At 40.4% G+C, this 12,066-nt stretch overlaps 1 protein-coding gene across 1 annotated transcript in view; it reads right to left on the bottom strand.

Moving 5' to 3' along the window:
- PKD1L3 (polycystin 1 like 3, transient receptor potential channel interacting) overlaps positions 1-12,066 on the bottom strand; it is an 81,875-nt gene that overhangs the window by 66,652 nt on the left and 3,157 nt on the right. Inside the window, exons 2-5 of the mRNA XM_065919345.1 lie at positions 11,640-11,762; positions 9,229-9,345; positions 2,092-2,141; positions 201-449 (exon numbers count right to left, since the gene is read on the bottom strand). Coding sequence (XP_065775417.1) covers positions 201-449; positions 2,092-2,141; positions 9,229-9,345; positions 11,640-11,762 — 539 coding nt within the window. The remainder of the gene's footprint in view (positions 1-200; positions 450-2,091; positions 2,142-9,228; positions 9,346-11,639; positions 11,763-12,066) is intronic.

Genomic DNA, 12,066 nt, shown 5'->3' with positions numbered 1-12,066 from the left:
CAGTGGCACATTTTGGGGAAGCCTGCCCTGAACCCCATCCTTGTCAGGCGTTCCTACCTTCTGCTCAGGGGTGAAGGGTGAAAATAGCTCCTTCCTAGTAGCATATTCTTGAAACATCACCATACAGAAGGAGAGGGTAAAAAAGGGCTCTTTCAGGGTCACAAGGGTACCTGACTGTGATTTCAATTTTCCACACTTACCTGGTCAGATGCGTTCTGTAAGGATACTTGTGGATGACTGGTGAAGACACTTGGGTGTGAGTCCTCTTTGGGGCCTGAAGTTCTTTCTACCAGAGCTTTTCCAGCACGTGTTACAGATGCAGGCCTGGGCAGCTCTGGTGTCAGAGGGAGAGGCTGGCTGGTAGGTGCAGGCGTGACCGACACCCTCTGCGGTGTGACTTCAGGTGGCGCTGAAGGAAATGGGCTGAGGGGATGGCACAGTGTCTTGGACTAGAAGATGAAAATGCGCAAAGGAGAAGGCTGAATATGATTTTCCTAAATGATGAATAATTAAGGCAAGTGTTCTAAAATTGCTCTAGAATCCCCACGTCCTGTACGATACTAATAGGCATTTCTCTCAAAAAGATCCTGTGCACAGTCTTGACAAAGTAGCATACCATACTATCCTCTTTAAGAGTCACAATTTATATTACTGTGCTTACTGTCACTCATTCACTAAATTATAATTAAGCATCTCCTATGTCCTAAGTAATGTTCTGGGAACCAAGGACACAGCAGTGAACAAAAGGAGCCTCCATTTTCAGGGTGGTGACAGATACACACATTGTATTGTGTACTGAATCAAGTTAAAAAAAAACATAAAAAAAAAAAGTAAGAAGATGAAGAGAAATGGTGCTCAGCTGTCAGGAGAGGGTGTTTTTGCTGACGGTTGAATGAAGCGGGGAGAGAAAGCTCTGCCAACACACTGGAGGAGGACAGCTGAGGGGTGCAAAGGCCCTGAGGCTCAGCTTGCTGGCTTTGAGGCACGAGGAGGCTAGATGAGCAGAAGTGGGAACCGGGGTGATCAGGAAGATCCTGGGGGTGGAGGTGAGGACAGCATTGACGTCAGGCAATTGACAACAGTGTGATTTTACTCAGTCTGAGAGGGGAAGACGCTTGGGGCTTCGAGGAGCAGTGGCGTGATCCGATTCTGCTCTGAAGGACTCCTTGAACTGCTGGGTTGGGAACGGGCAGGAAGGGGCCAAGAGTAGAAGCAGGAGGTGGCGGAGACAGCTTAGACGGGAGATGACAGTGGCGTGGGCTGGGGTGTGATCGCGGGGCAGATGGTGAGGACTGGGCGCCTGAAAGGCTCAGAGAAGTCCTACAGGTATAAACCTTTGCTTGTTTTCCTTCTTTTGAGCAATGTTGGTTGTTATTTTACAGAACATCACTTGGGAGATGCTGCTTTAAAGGGTATTTATTTCATCCCTACTTTCCTTCTTTCATGCTGCTAGAAAACACGTATTTTGCAGTTAATACTAGATCAAATAAATGTGTATTTATATTTAGACAATATAAATATGCAGGACACAGAGGCAAGGCTGAGAAATTTCTTGAAGGTAAACTCTTTCGGCAGGGAGCGGGAGGGCTTTGCTGCATAGCTTGTGGGATCCCAGTTCCCCAACCAGGGTTCAAATCTGAGTTCCCCGCAGTAGAAGCATGGAGCCCTAACTACTGAACTGCCAGAGCAGTCCCTTGAAGGTGAAATTTTATAGATTATGCAGAGTTCCTAACATTGTTTTCCTTTCACTCAAATTTCTTTCTTTTTTCCTTAAAAAAAATTTTTTTTAATGTTATTGCATGGCACATATTTTGGTAAGATGCCACAAGTCCTTTCTGGGATGAAGCAGGGAATAAATCAACAACCAACCAACAAATAATTATACCAACATCAAAGCCAAAGAGGCTTTAAAATTTTCTTTAATAAAGCATCCACCAGACCTGATTCTTTGCTGCACTTAAGTACCTTTCTTTCCTTCTTAGAAAACTATATCCAGAGCCCTCTATGAGACAGAGCAGAGTTCTGGCAGAACCCACTAAGAACAACAAAAGGAGCCATATTTCAAGATGTGCACCGTGGTGAAGTACTTACACTATTAGCTTGAGCAGGCTGGTGACATGTGTTTGAAAGATGAGTGTCTCCTATAGGAAAAAGAGAGTTGATTACGTTCAAGGGAAAGGCTTAAGATGGAAATATTTCTATTTTACTTGAGGATTATTTGTTTCTGAAAACAATGCAAATTGTTTTATGTAGGGAGCCAAAGTGCTCATTTCCCAATGTTGCTACATCTGTAGATAAGCCATATTCCTGGAGCAGAAGCATCACATTAATAATGTCTCATCACTTCGCTTACTCTTCCAAGACCCAGATCCTCTGTATGAAAATATTAAATTAGATCAATCATAAAGTTGCCAGAATATAAATATTACTGCAGAAATATCTGCCTCATAATTTTACCAAAAAAGAGCTCTTATTCAATAAATCAGAGCATATTTCTGACTATAGGAAATAATCATTTACAGCATTTTACCAGACCACCATTATTGTTTTTATTCTCTTTCCACATTTTTCCAGTAAGAAAACTGATTTGAAGGCAATATCCGGATATTACCATGCTTATTTGCTATGAACTTAAGTTGATTTCTTTCAAAGCATGAGTGGCTAGACCCATGCAAACTGACCTGACTACAGCAAGTCTACTTTGCCCTCTTTTCTTTTCTTAGAGCATTCCCTTTGTTGTTCCTAAGGCATGTACGTTTCGCAGGAAATCACTGCAGCTACTACTGATGGGTAGGACACAGTTCTGAGATGCTCTTCGGAGCAGCTGCCCTGTTTTTCTATCAAGATGAACAGAAGGAAGAAAGACTGAAGAAACTGAATTCTGAGTCAAAGACCTGGGGTCCAGAGCTGGTTTGCCCTTTACTGCGACTTATGAGGAAGCCTTGAACAAATGACTTAACCTCTTAGTTTTCTCACCTGGAGAATGGATTTAATAATATCCAATGATGTCAAAGTTAAAGCAGTATATGCAGAGTTGAGAAAAACATCATCTCAGATTAGGGCCATTAGGCTGACAGCTTGCTGGGAACTGGAAACTGACCCAGAACATCAACTGCCGATCCGAGAAGGGGTTATGACCATGCAATAAAGCCAACAGGCTGCTAAACTTAAGAGTGACCCAATTTCCTAGTCTCAGATAAATGTCTTTTGACACATATTGCCTTAAGGGAAAAAAAAACCAACAACAAAGACTAAAAGGGAGCCTATGAATAGCACTTTAGAATCCGGAAACTGACTCCAAAGGACTCAGAGGAAATGACAGCTCTAAAAATCAACAGCAAAATCCAGAAAAATATTTCGGGAAGCTGTTTAACATCCTTGATTGAAACAAAGTTATTTTCTGGGGGCCATGCCACCAAACAGAAAGTCTTAAAGATAAACCAATTGAAAGTAATATGCATAAGAATGAGATTGAAAGAGAAATAAATGATATTAGAGGACTTCAAGAACACCAGAAATGCTACAGAAAAATTAAGATCCACATTGGAGGTAACGCAGAGCAGAACTAAGGTGGAAAAGGCAAATTAGTGGTACACAGGATAAGTGTGAGGAGTTCTTTAGAATGTAACAGAAAGAGTGACAAATAGGAAACCATCTTTCCACTTAGAAGAATGACAGGAAAGATATGGAGGGTAGAAACCAGCAGGAGAGCACACAGTAACTGGTATTTCTCAGGGACTACACCAAAGCAAATGAAAGAGAGGGATAAATGGGTAGAACAGAATAAAATTTTCTTGAACTGAGAAAGATGTATATATGCAACATCACGTTCTATGCAAAAATCTGTGAAAATCAATCTGAATGCATGCTAAGAAAATTTCTGTAGTGCAAGGATTAAAAAATTCTACAAGCAATCTGATGGGAGAAAAAAAGGCTACCAGGAAAAAAGAGGGGTGGGTGGGAAGCTAGCCGTAGCCTTAGTCTTTTCCACTATAGCATTAAATGCCAAAAAACAAGAGAATGATGCCCACAGAGTTTTGAGGGGAAGCCTATGAGGAAAGAATTGTATCACATTCACTGCAGAGTGTGCTGGCTATTCTGGCTTCCCTTTCTGTAACAGGAACATGGTAGCCCAGCTAAGGACTACATTTCCCAGTCCTCCCTGCTCTATGGTGCAGACATGTGATCAGGTTCTGGCCAATGGGATATGAGAAGAAGTAACAGGTGCAATTTCCAGGCTATGCCTTTAAGGAAAAAATAAATAAATAAATAAAGATCAGCCTCCTGTCTCCTGCCCCTCAACTTTCTCTTCTCTCCTTCCTACCTGCTAGAAACGTGAACATAGAATTCTGGAAGAAAAAAATAGCTTTTATAGACATGAGATGGATGCAACAAGTTGATGGCAGAACAAGGAAGCACTTGGGTCCTGTAAACCAATGATCTATCCTTTCAGTCTTAAAGTTATTTCTCAGACTGTTATGTAAAAAAGAAATGAACGTCTGTTTTACTTAAGCTACCATTTTGGCCTCTGTTATAGCAATTGATCCTATGTTTTAACTGTACACCCTGCTAACATATGGCTCATTTCTGTTAAACTAACAAGATCAGGCCCAAGATGGAGTCACTCACGCTAATCCCTACATTAGCAAATGGCTCTCCCATGGAAGGAAGGCCATGGTCAACCAGTCGGCACCTGCCTGCCCAGCACAAGTTATATAACAGAGATTCAAGACTTCCCTTTGCTCCACATAGGGAAGCAACCCTGTTTTAACCAATCAGCAAATGCCCAGTATAACCCCCTTGCTCCTGCTCATTTCTGTCTATAAAAATCTCTCCCCTTGATCTAGTCTACTAGATCAATAAATTGTCTTGGGAAAATCTTCCTTTAACATCGGGAAAGATACACCCATCTGAATGCAGAGTTCCAAAGACTAGCAGGGATAGATAAGAAAGGCTTCCTAAGTGAACAATGCAGAAAAATAGAGAAAACAATAGAATGAGAAGGACTAGAGATCTCTTCAAGAAAATTAGAGATACCAAGGGAACATTTCATGCAAAGATGGGCACAATAAAGGACAGAAACAGTCTGGACCTAACCGAAGCAGAGGATATTAAGAAGAAGTGGCAATAATATACAGAATAACTATAGAAAAAAGATCTTAATAACCCAGATAACCATGATGCTGTGATCACTCACCTAGAGCCAGATATCCTGGAATGCGAAGTCAAGTGGGCCTTAGAAACCATCACTACGAACAAAGCTAGTGGAGATGAGGGAATTCCAGCTGAGCTATTTCAAATCCTAAATGATGATGCTGTGAAAGTGCTGCACTCAATATGCCATCAAAATTGGAAAACTAAGCAGTGGCCACAGGACTGGGAAAGCTCAGTTTTCATTCCAATCCCAAAGAAAGGTAATGCCAAAGATGTTCAAACTACCGCACAATTGCACTCATTTCACATGCTAGCAAAGTAATGCTCAAAATTTTCCAAGTTAGGCTTCAACAGTACATGAACTGAGAACTCCCAGATATTCAAGCTGAATTTAGAAAAGGCAAAGGAACCAGAGACCAAATTGACAACATCCACTGGATTATAGAAAAAGAGAATTCCAGAAAAACATCTACTTCTGCTTCATTGACTATGCTAAAGCCTTGAACTGTGTGGATCACAACAAACTGTGGAAAATTCTTAAAGAGATGGGAATATCATACCACCTTACCAGTTTCCTGATATATCTGTATGCAGGTCCAGAAGCAACAGTTATAACCAGACATGAAATAACGGACCAGTTCAAAACTGGGAAAGGAGTACACCAAGGCTGTATATTGTCACCCTGCTTATTTAACTTACATGCAGAGTACATGATACTAAATGCCAGACTGGATGAAGCACAAGCTGGAATCAAGATTGCCGGGAGAAATATCAACAACCTCAGATACTCAAATGACACCACCCTGAAGGTAGAAAGTGAAGAGGAACTAAAGAGCCTCTTGATGAAGGTGAAAGAAGAGAGTGAAAAATCTGGCTTAAAACTCAACATTCAAAAACCTAAGAGCATGACATCTGGTCCCATCACATCATGGCAAATAGATGGGAAAACAATGGGAACAGTGACAAACTATTTTTTTGGGCTCCAAAATCAGTGCAGATGGTGACTGCAGCCATGAAATTAAAAGATGCTTGCTTCTTGGAAGAAAAGCTATGACAAACCTAGAAAACATACTAAAAAGCAGAGACATTACCTTGTCGACAAAAGTCTGTGTAGTCAAAGCTTCAGTAGTCATGTATGGATGCGAGAGTTGGACCATAAAGAAGGCTGAGTGTCAAAGAATTGATGCTTTTGTACTGTGGTTCTGGAAAAGACTCTTGAGATTCCCCTGGACTGCAAGGAGATCAAACCAGTCAATCCTAAAGAAAATCACCCTGAATATTCATTGGAAAGATTGATGCTGAAACTGAAGCTCCAATACTTTGGCCACCTGATGCAAAGAACTGACTCATTGGAAAACTCCCTGACACTGGGAAAGATTGAAGGCAGGAGGAGAAGGGGATGACAGAGGACAAGATGGTTGGATGGCATCACTGACTCGATGGACATGAGTTTGAGTAAGCTCCAGGAGATGGTGAAGGACGGGGAAGCCTCCTAGCATGCTGCAGTCCATGGGGTCACAAACGATTGGACACGACCAAGCAACTGAACAACAACATTGGGAAGGGACAAGAAAAGCCCCTTTTGATTATTCACAAGTTTCTAGGTACCTCCACCAGTAGCTCTTTTTAATTTTATTTTTATTTCATTTATTTATATTAGTTGGAGGCTAATTACTTTACAATACAGCAAGTTCTTTCATGAAAAAATAACTAGAATAGAAATGAGATGAAATTAATAACTAGAAGTGTGAAGTTACGGTACCAAGTCGTTGGTGACAAACACAAAACCAGTTAAAATAGAAATAAGTTCTAAAGGATTGTTGGATATCTGGCTGTGATAAAAGCATGAAAAAACTATTCTTAAGAAAAGTTCTTGTCAATTACAAATTGGCAAATTGCCATCTGCCTCTACCAGGATTAAATTACAACAGTTGCTGATTTTCAACACCCACTGAAAGGAGTTCAGGATGGAGAGCAGAAATGAGGCACTCTGTGCTCTGGGAAAAACTGGCAGATCTTCAGACAACTAGATATTTTTGGAAGCTGATTTTATGAGCTCAATTCTTATATCTCCTATTAAAAAAACACTAAAATCTTTCCTGGTGATGACTACTCTTGTTGCTAGCAGAAACCTTCTGCAAAAAAAAAAAAAAAAGAAATATATATATGTATGTGTGTGTGTGTGTGTGTGTGTGTGCGCGCGCTTGATTGCATGTACTTCCCCTTCACCAAAATCACATATACTGACCTTGCCCCCTACCTCTTTGATGCAGTTTCTTAGAACTATCTGAGATGCTGTCTCCTGGGCTATAGTCCTCATTTTGCCCCCAAGAAAAACTAAACTCACAACTTTCGTGTTGTTCTTCTTTTAAAGTTGACATTGTATAATATATTTAATATGACTATAACTAGAACAAAATCCACAGTTATACTAACAAGATCTAGGGAATGAGGGTGGGGGTAGGGGGAAATTAACCTGTATTATGTTCCTTTAACCAGATGAGAGTTCAAAGAGACTGTTTCATTCCTGAGTCTGACAATTAAAAACACATAGGTATAAGAATGTTGACACAACTTCTTGAAGATAAGGAATTGAAAGACTGTTGAAAAACAAAATTTCAATAAAGGCAAAAGTGAAAGGAAGCATTAGAGCAAGACAGCACAGAGCAAGGCAAGGAATGACGTCTGTTACAGAAAGCTGGGGTTTCCCTGGCGGCTCAGTGGTAAAGAATCCGCCTGCCAATGCAGGAGACACCAGTTTGATGCCAACTTTGGGATCGAGGACTGGGGTATGCCTCGAGGCAGCTAGGCCCCTGCACCACGACTACTGAAGCTGCGCACCCTAGAGCCTGCGCTCCTTAACAAGAGGAGCCACCGCAGTGAGAAGCCTACACACTAGAGAGCAGGCCCCGCTCTGTGCAGCTGGAGAAAAGCCCATGCAACAACGAAGACCCACCACAGCCAAAAATAATGGGGAAAAAAGGAGATGAAAACTGCACTATAAAAATACTCTCAGAGAAATCAGATGCATTTACATGAAACTTAGTAAAGTGACACAAAAATTTTTAAAGGCCCACACATCGAAAAAACACCAATCTCCTCTTTTCTCAATGAGGAGATTTTTTTAAAAGTTATTTTTGAGCAAATTTGATGATATAAACTTGAAGGGTATATGTGAAACATCAAATGTACACTTAATTAATAATTTAGTTTTACAAAGGAATAGTTAAAATCACTTTATACAAAGTAGTACATAAATTTAGAGGCTTTGCTCCTCTGAAACTCATATTTCAAGACATAGCTTTATCCAAACTTCTCAAATGCATCTTCAGCATCACTGCTTTAATTATACCCAGAAGAAATTTCAGAAATAAGTTTTCCAAAATATCTCATCTTTACTTCCATCTAATTAGATCACTACATTGTCCCCTAACTCATAAGTACCCATTTACAAAGCATTCAGAAAAGCTGATTTTTACCTTTGTTCTTTAGAAATATATTCTCTCTAGATGAGAAAATGTCTCTACAAGAATACTCTCCTCCTTGTTTTTTAAAGAACACTTTCTAAATTGCTTTTTTAAAGGAATCTTAAGGGGCTAGTTGACAAGGACACCTAAGTGTTGAAGGTGTGAGCTCCTACCCCTAAGAATATTACTCGATCCACTTTAAATTTCTCTCTCTTTTTACCCGTTCTGTCAGGCTATCTCTGTAATCAGCCACACTGATACTGATTGAGGTCACTGAATGAAATAGTATTTTTCAAAAATAAAAAATTGAGTATACTGTGATTTGAAAGACTTTACAAGGATTTTAAGAAGACTTTTTTGATGGAAGAAAAACTTATCTTTTATTTGGGCATATGTGAAAAGAGGACGGCCAAAGGAATACCAAGAAAACAGATTTATATAAAATGAAAAAAAAAAAAAAAATGAAAGCAAAGTCTGCAATCCTAAGATCAGACAAAATATAGAATGTAAAGGATGTTTACTGAGTACCTTGCTATGATGACATATTTCAGCATTAATTCAGTCCTGTGCATCCATTAAGGCAGCAACTGATGTCACTACACATTACCTGAGGTCACTTTGCTTCTCGGTCTTATGACTTCTCTTTTTGTCCTCTTGGGCTTCCCACGTGAATGAGAATTGTTTCCATTTCTTTCATAATTGGCATCTTGGTCTAAAAAGGCATCTATTTGGAGGCCAATGCAGAAGTTAATGTTTTGGATAAAACTCTAGCTGAAAGTCTATAAAATAATCACTACATGCAAGTACGTGATAATCAAGAAAAGACAAAGATAACTATCCTGCTGTTTTTCCAAACAACAATGTAGAAATTCTGCAGTAAGTCTTTTGCTCTGGAACACAGTCACATCTCAACGGACATGAATTTGAGCAAACTCAGGGAGATGGTGAAGTACAGAGGAGCCTGACATACTGCAGTTCAAGGGGTCACAAAGAGTTGGACATGACTTAGCAACTGAAGAACAACAACAGTCACATCCCTTTGTACTATTCAACAGTTCAAAATGCAACAACTTGATCAACAGTGAGAAGAGGGAATTAAGTTCATTTTTAAGAAGTTGCGTTCTAAGCATAGGATTTTCCCTTGTATTCAATAATTCTCACTGTTAGAGACAGAAGTTCAGAAGGTGGGCAACAGCATTCTTGAACATGCCTCCCTTTGTATATTTGCTATTTCTACAGCTGGAGAAATCACGTGACCTCGTTGACTGCATCTCAGCTGAAATTCAGGATCGTGAACCATGAGGGGTCTGCCTTTCCCCTGCTGGTAATCACAGTGTTTCCCTGGCCTACTCTCACTTCCACTCTCCTACGTGGCCTCTCCCACGTCCTCCTCATTCTCTCCCCTCAAGCTCATCATGTCCTGTTGTAAAACCTGACTTGTTTAACCTGTAGCCTCCCAATTCTGGGTTCTGATGATCACATTCCCGTGGTGCCATTTCGCGTGTTCTTCAGTTCTCTTACTTTTTATAAACTGGTTGGCTCTAAAGGCTTAAGAAGATTCAAGTGTTACTTTTTAAAAAAATTTATTACAAGGTCTACTTTTGATAAGAATACTCAGTAGGTGGTGGTCAAGTACTTACTTTCTCGGGCCTCACATAATGTCTGTGTGTCTCTATCTTTATTAATCTGGCAGCCAATGCCACGCACTGTTCTAATATTCTATATAATTTGTATTATCTTCATCCTCATAACACTCCTTGGAAGGAAACTGGGCTGCACGGAGGCTGAGGCGCTTGCCCAGGGCGGGAGAAACAAGATGTGAACCCAGGGAGCCTGGCTCTCGAGTGCAGTTTTTCCACTGTGGTGACATACTTCCTCTAGTTATCAGCACACAGACTCAGAATTTGCAGAACTGGCTTGGATAAACTGAATTCTTTTTGTCCAAGATTTCCTTCTGCAGAAACATTCTAAGTTCTACAGCAGAAGTCTCTTGCAAGTACAAGGAAAATAATATTAGGAAACGCATTTTCACTCCAAAACCCAGAGTAGCCGAGAATGTCTAAAAGCTCTCTTGGAAGAGTGAAAAGTGGATGAATAATCACCATCATTTAGACTCTATTAGGGGGCTGCTTTTCCAATCCTGGAGATGGGTTGGGTGAAATAAACTCTTGTGATGATAAAAACAGTTCACAATTGTAAGATGACTGCCAGTACTAGAGATGCAGTTTGTGAGAATGAAACATGTGAGCACTTGACTTCTGCAGAAACTAGGCTCACAACCTTGGCCTCATTAACAACAGCATGCCATCATGGCAAAGGGACAAAAATATCACAACGAGCTTGAAAGGGTGAAGAAGGAGAGGTTTGCTGCTAGAAATATGTAAATTTGAAATACTGGGTCCCTTCAATAGCCAGTATTTGAGAAAGGTGATCTTTTTTTTAATTCTTGTAATAGAAAAATATTGTAACGTCTCCTGTTTTATGAAGCATCTATAGCTGCTGTACATTTTAATAAGAATGTATTTGTGATTTTTTAACAAAGTGGAACAGAATTTTTACCTATACAGTCTAAGACATCACAAGCCCTCTGAGAATTCACCAAGCTACAATATAAATGCTTTATGTAACTACTACCATGAAGAACATTGCTTAATGTGAAAACCAAACCAAACCAAACCAAACTACCCCTTAAGTCTCACCTCCTACCTCTATAAGAAGCAAACCTTGAACTGATAATAGGTTCCCCTATAATCCACCATATTATATGTTCCTCTTTTGCTTCTTGTTCTTCCCAGTAAAGGCCAGGCGCTGAAAGGACTGGGGGGTACACACTCTATCCAGGTCAAGAAACGAAGGGAACACCAAGGCACAAGTCTGCCCAACGACCAGAGGGGCTGCAGGAGGAAGTCATTATGGTCCATCACTCACAGACTCTACCTAATACTCTCATATGCTCTCCTTATTCAGAGTCAGTTTCTAAGAATTAGGTCTTCAGCAGCATGTAGCTTCATCACTTACCAGCTTGGCAAATGAAGTAATGTTCCAGTGAGCAAGAGCCCTCTTTGGATAAGATCTGATTTTGACTTCTGGTCAGGTAGATGCATTTGGTGGGCTTGGTGGCCGGGCACGCTGTGACATCTGCTGCAGGGAGGCCAGACCCAGATGAGCCTCATACTCAAAAGTCGATCAGTTAAAAAAATAAACATGAACACCAAATTTTGCTAGCTTCCAGTAGATGGAAATTTAGGATTGCCCCCTGACACACACAAACTATAGACTGTTTATTTTTTTCATATTATGTGTTATCACAAGGCTTAGTATTAATTTATCTAGACATCAGTGAAGGTGTCCGATTCTTTGCAACCCCATGGACTGTAGCCCCACCAGGCTCCTCTGTCCATGGGATTCACCAGGCAAGAACATTGGAGTGGGTTGCCATTCCTTT

Source organism: Muntiacus reevesi, chromosome 2 (genome assembly GCF_963930625.1).
Source record: "Muntiacus reevesi chromosome 2, mMunRee1.1, whole genome shotgun sequence".
Lineage (NCBI taxonomy): Eukaryota > Metazoa > Chordata > Mammalia > Artiodactyla > Cervidae > Muntiacus > Muntiacus reevesi.
The sequence above is the reverse complement of the archived record's forward strand: the minus strand, read 5'-3'. Positions and strand labels throughout refer to the sequence as shown.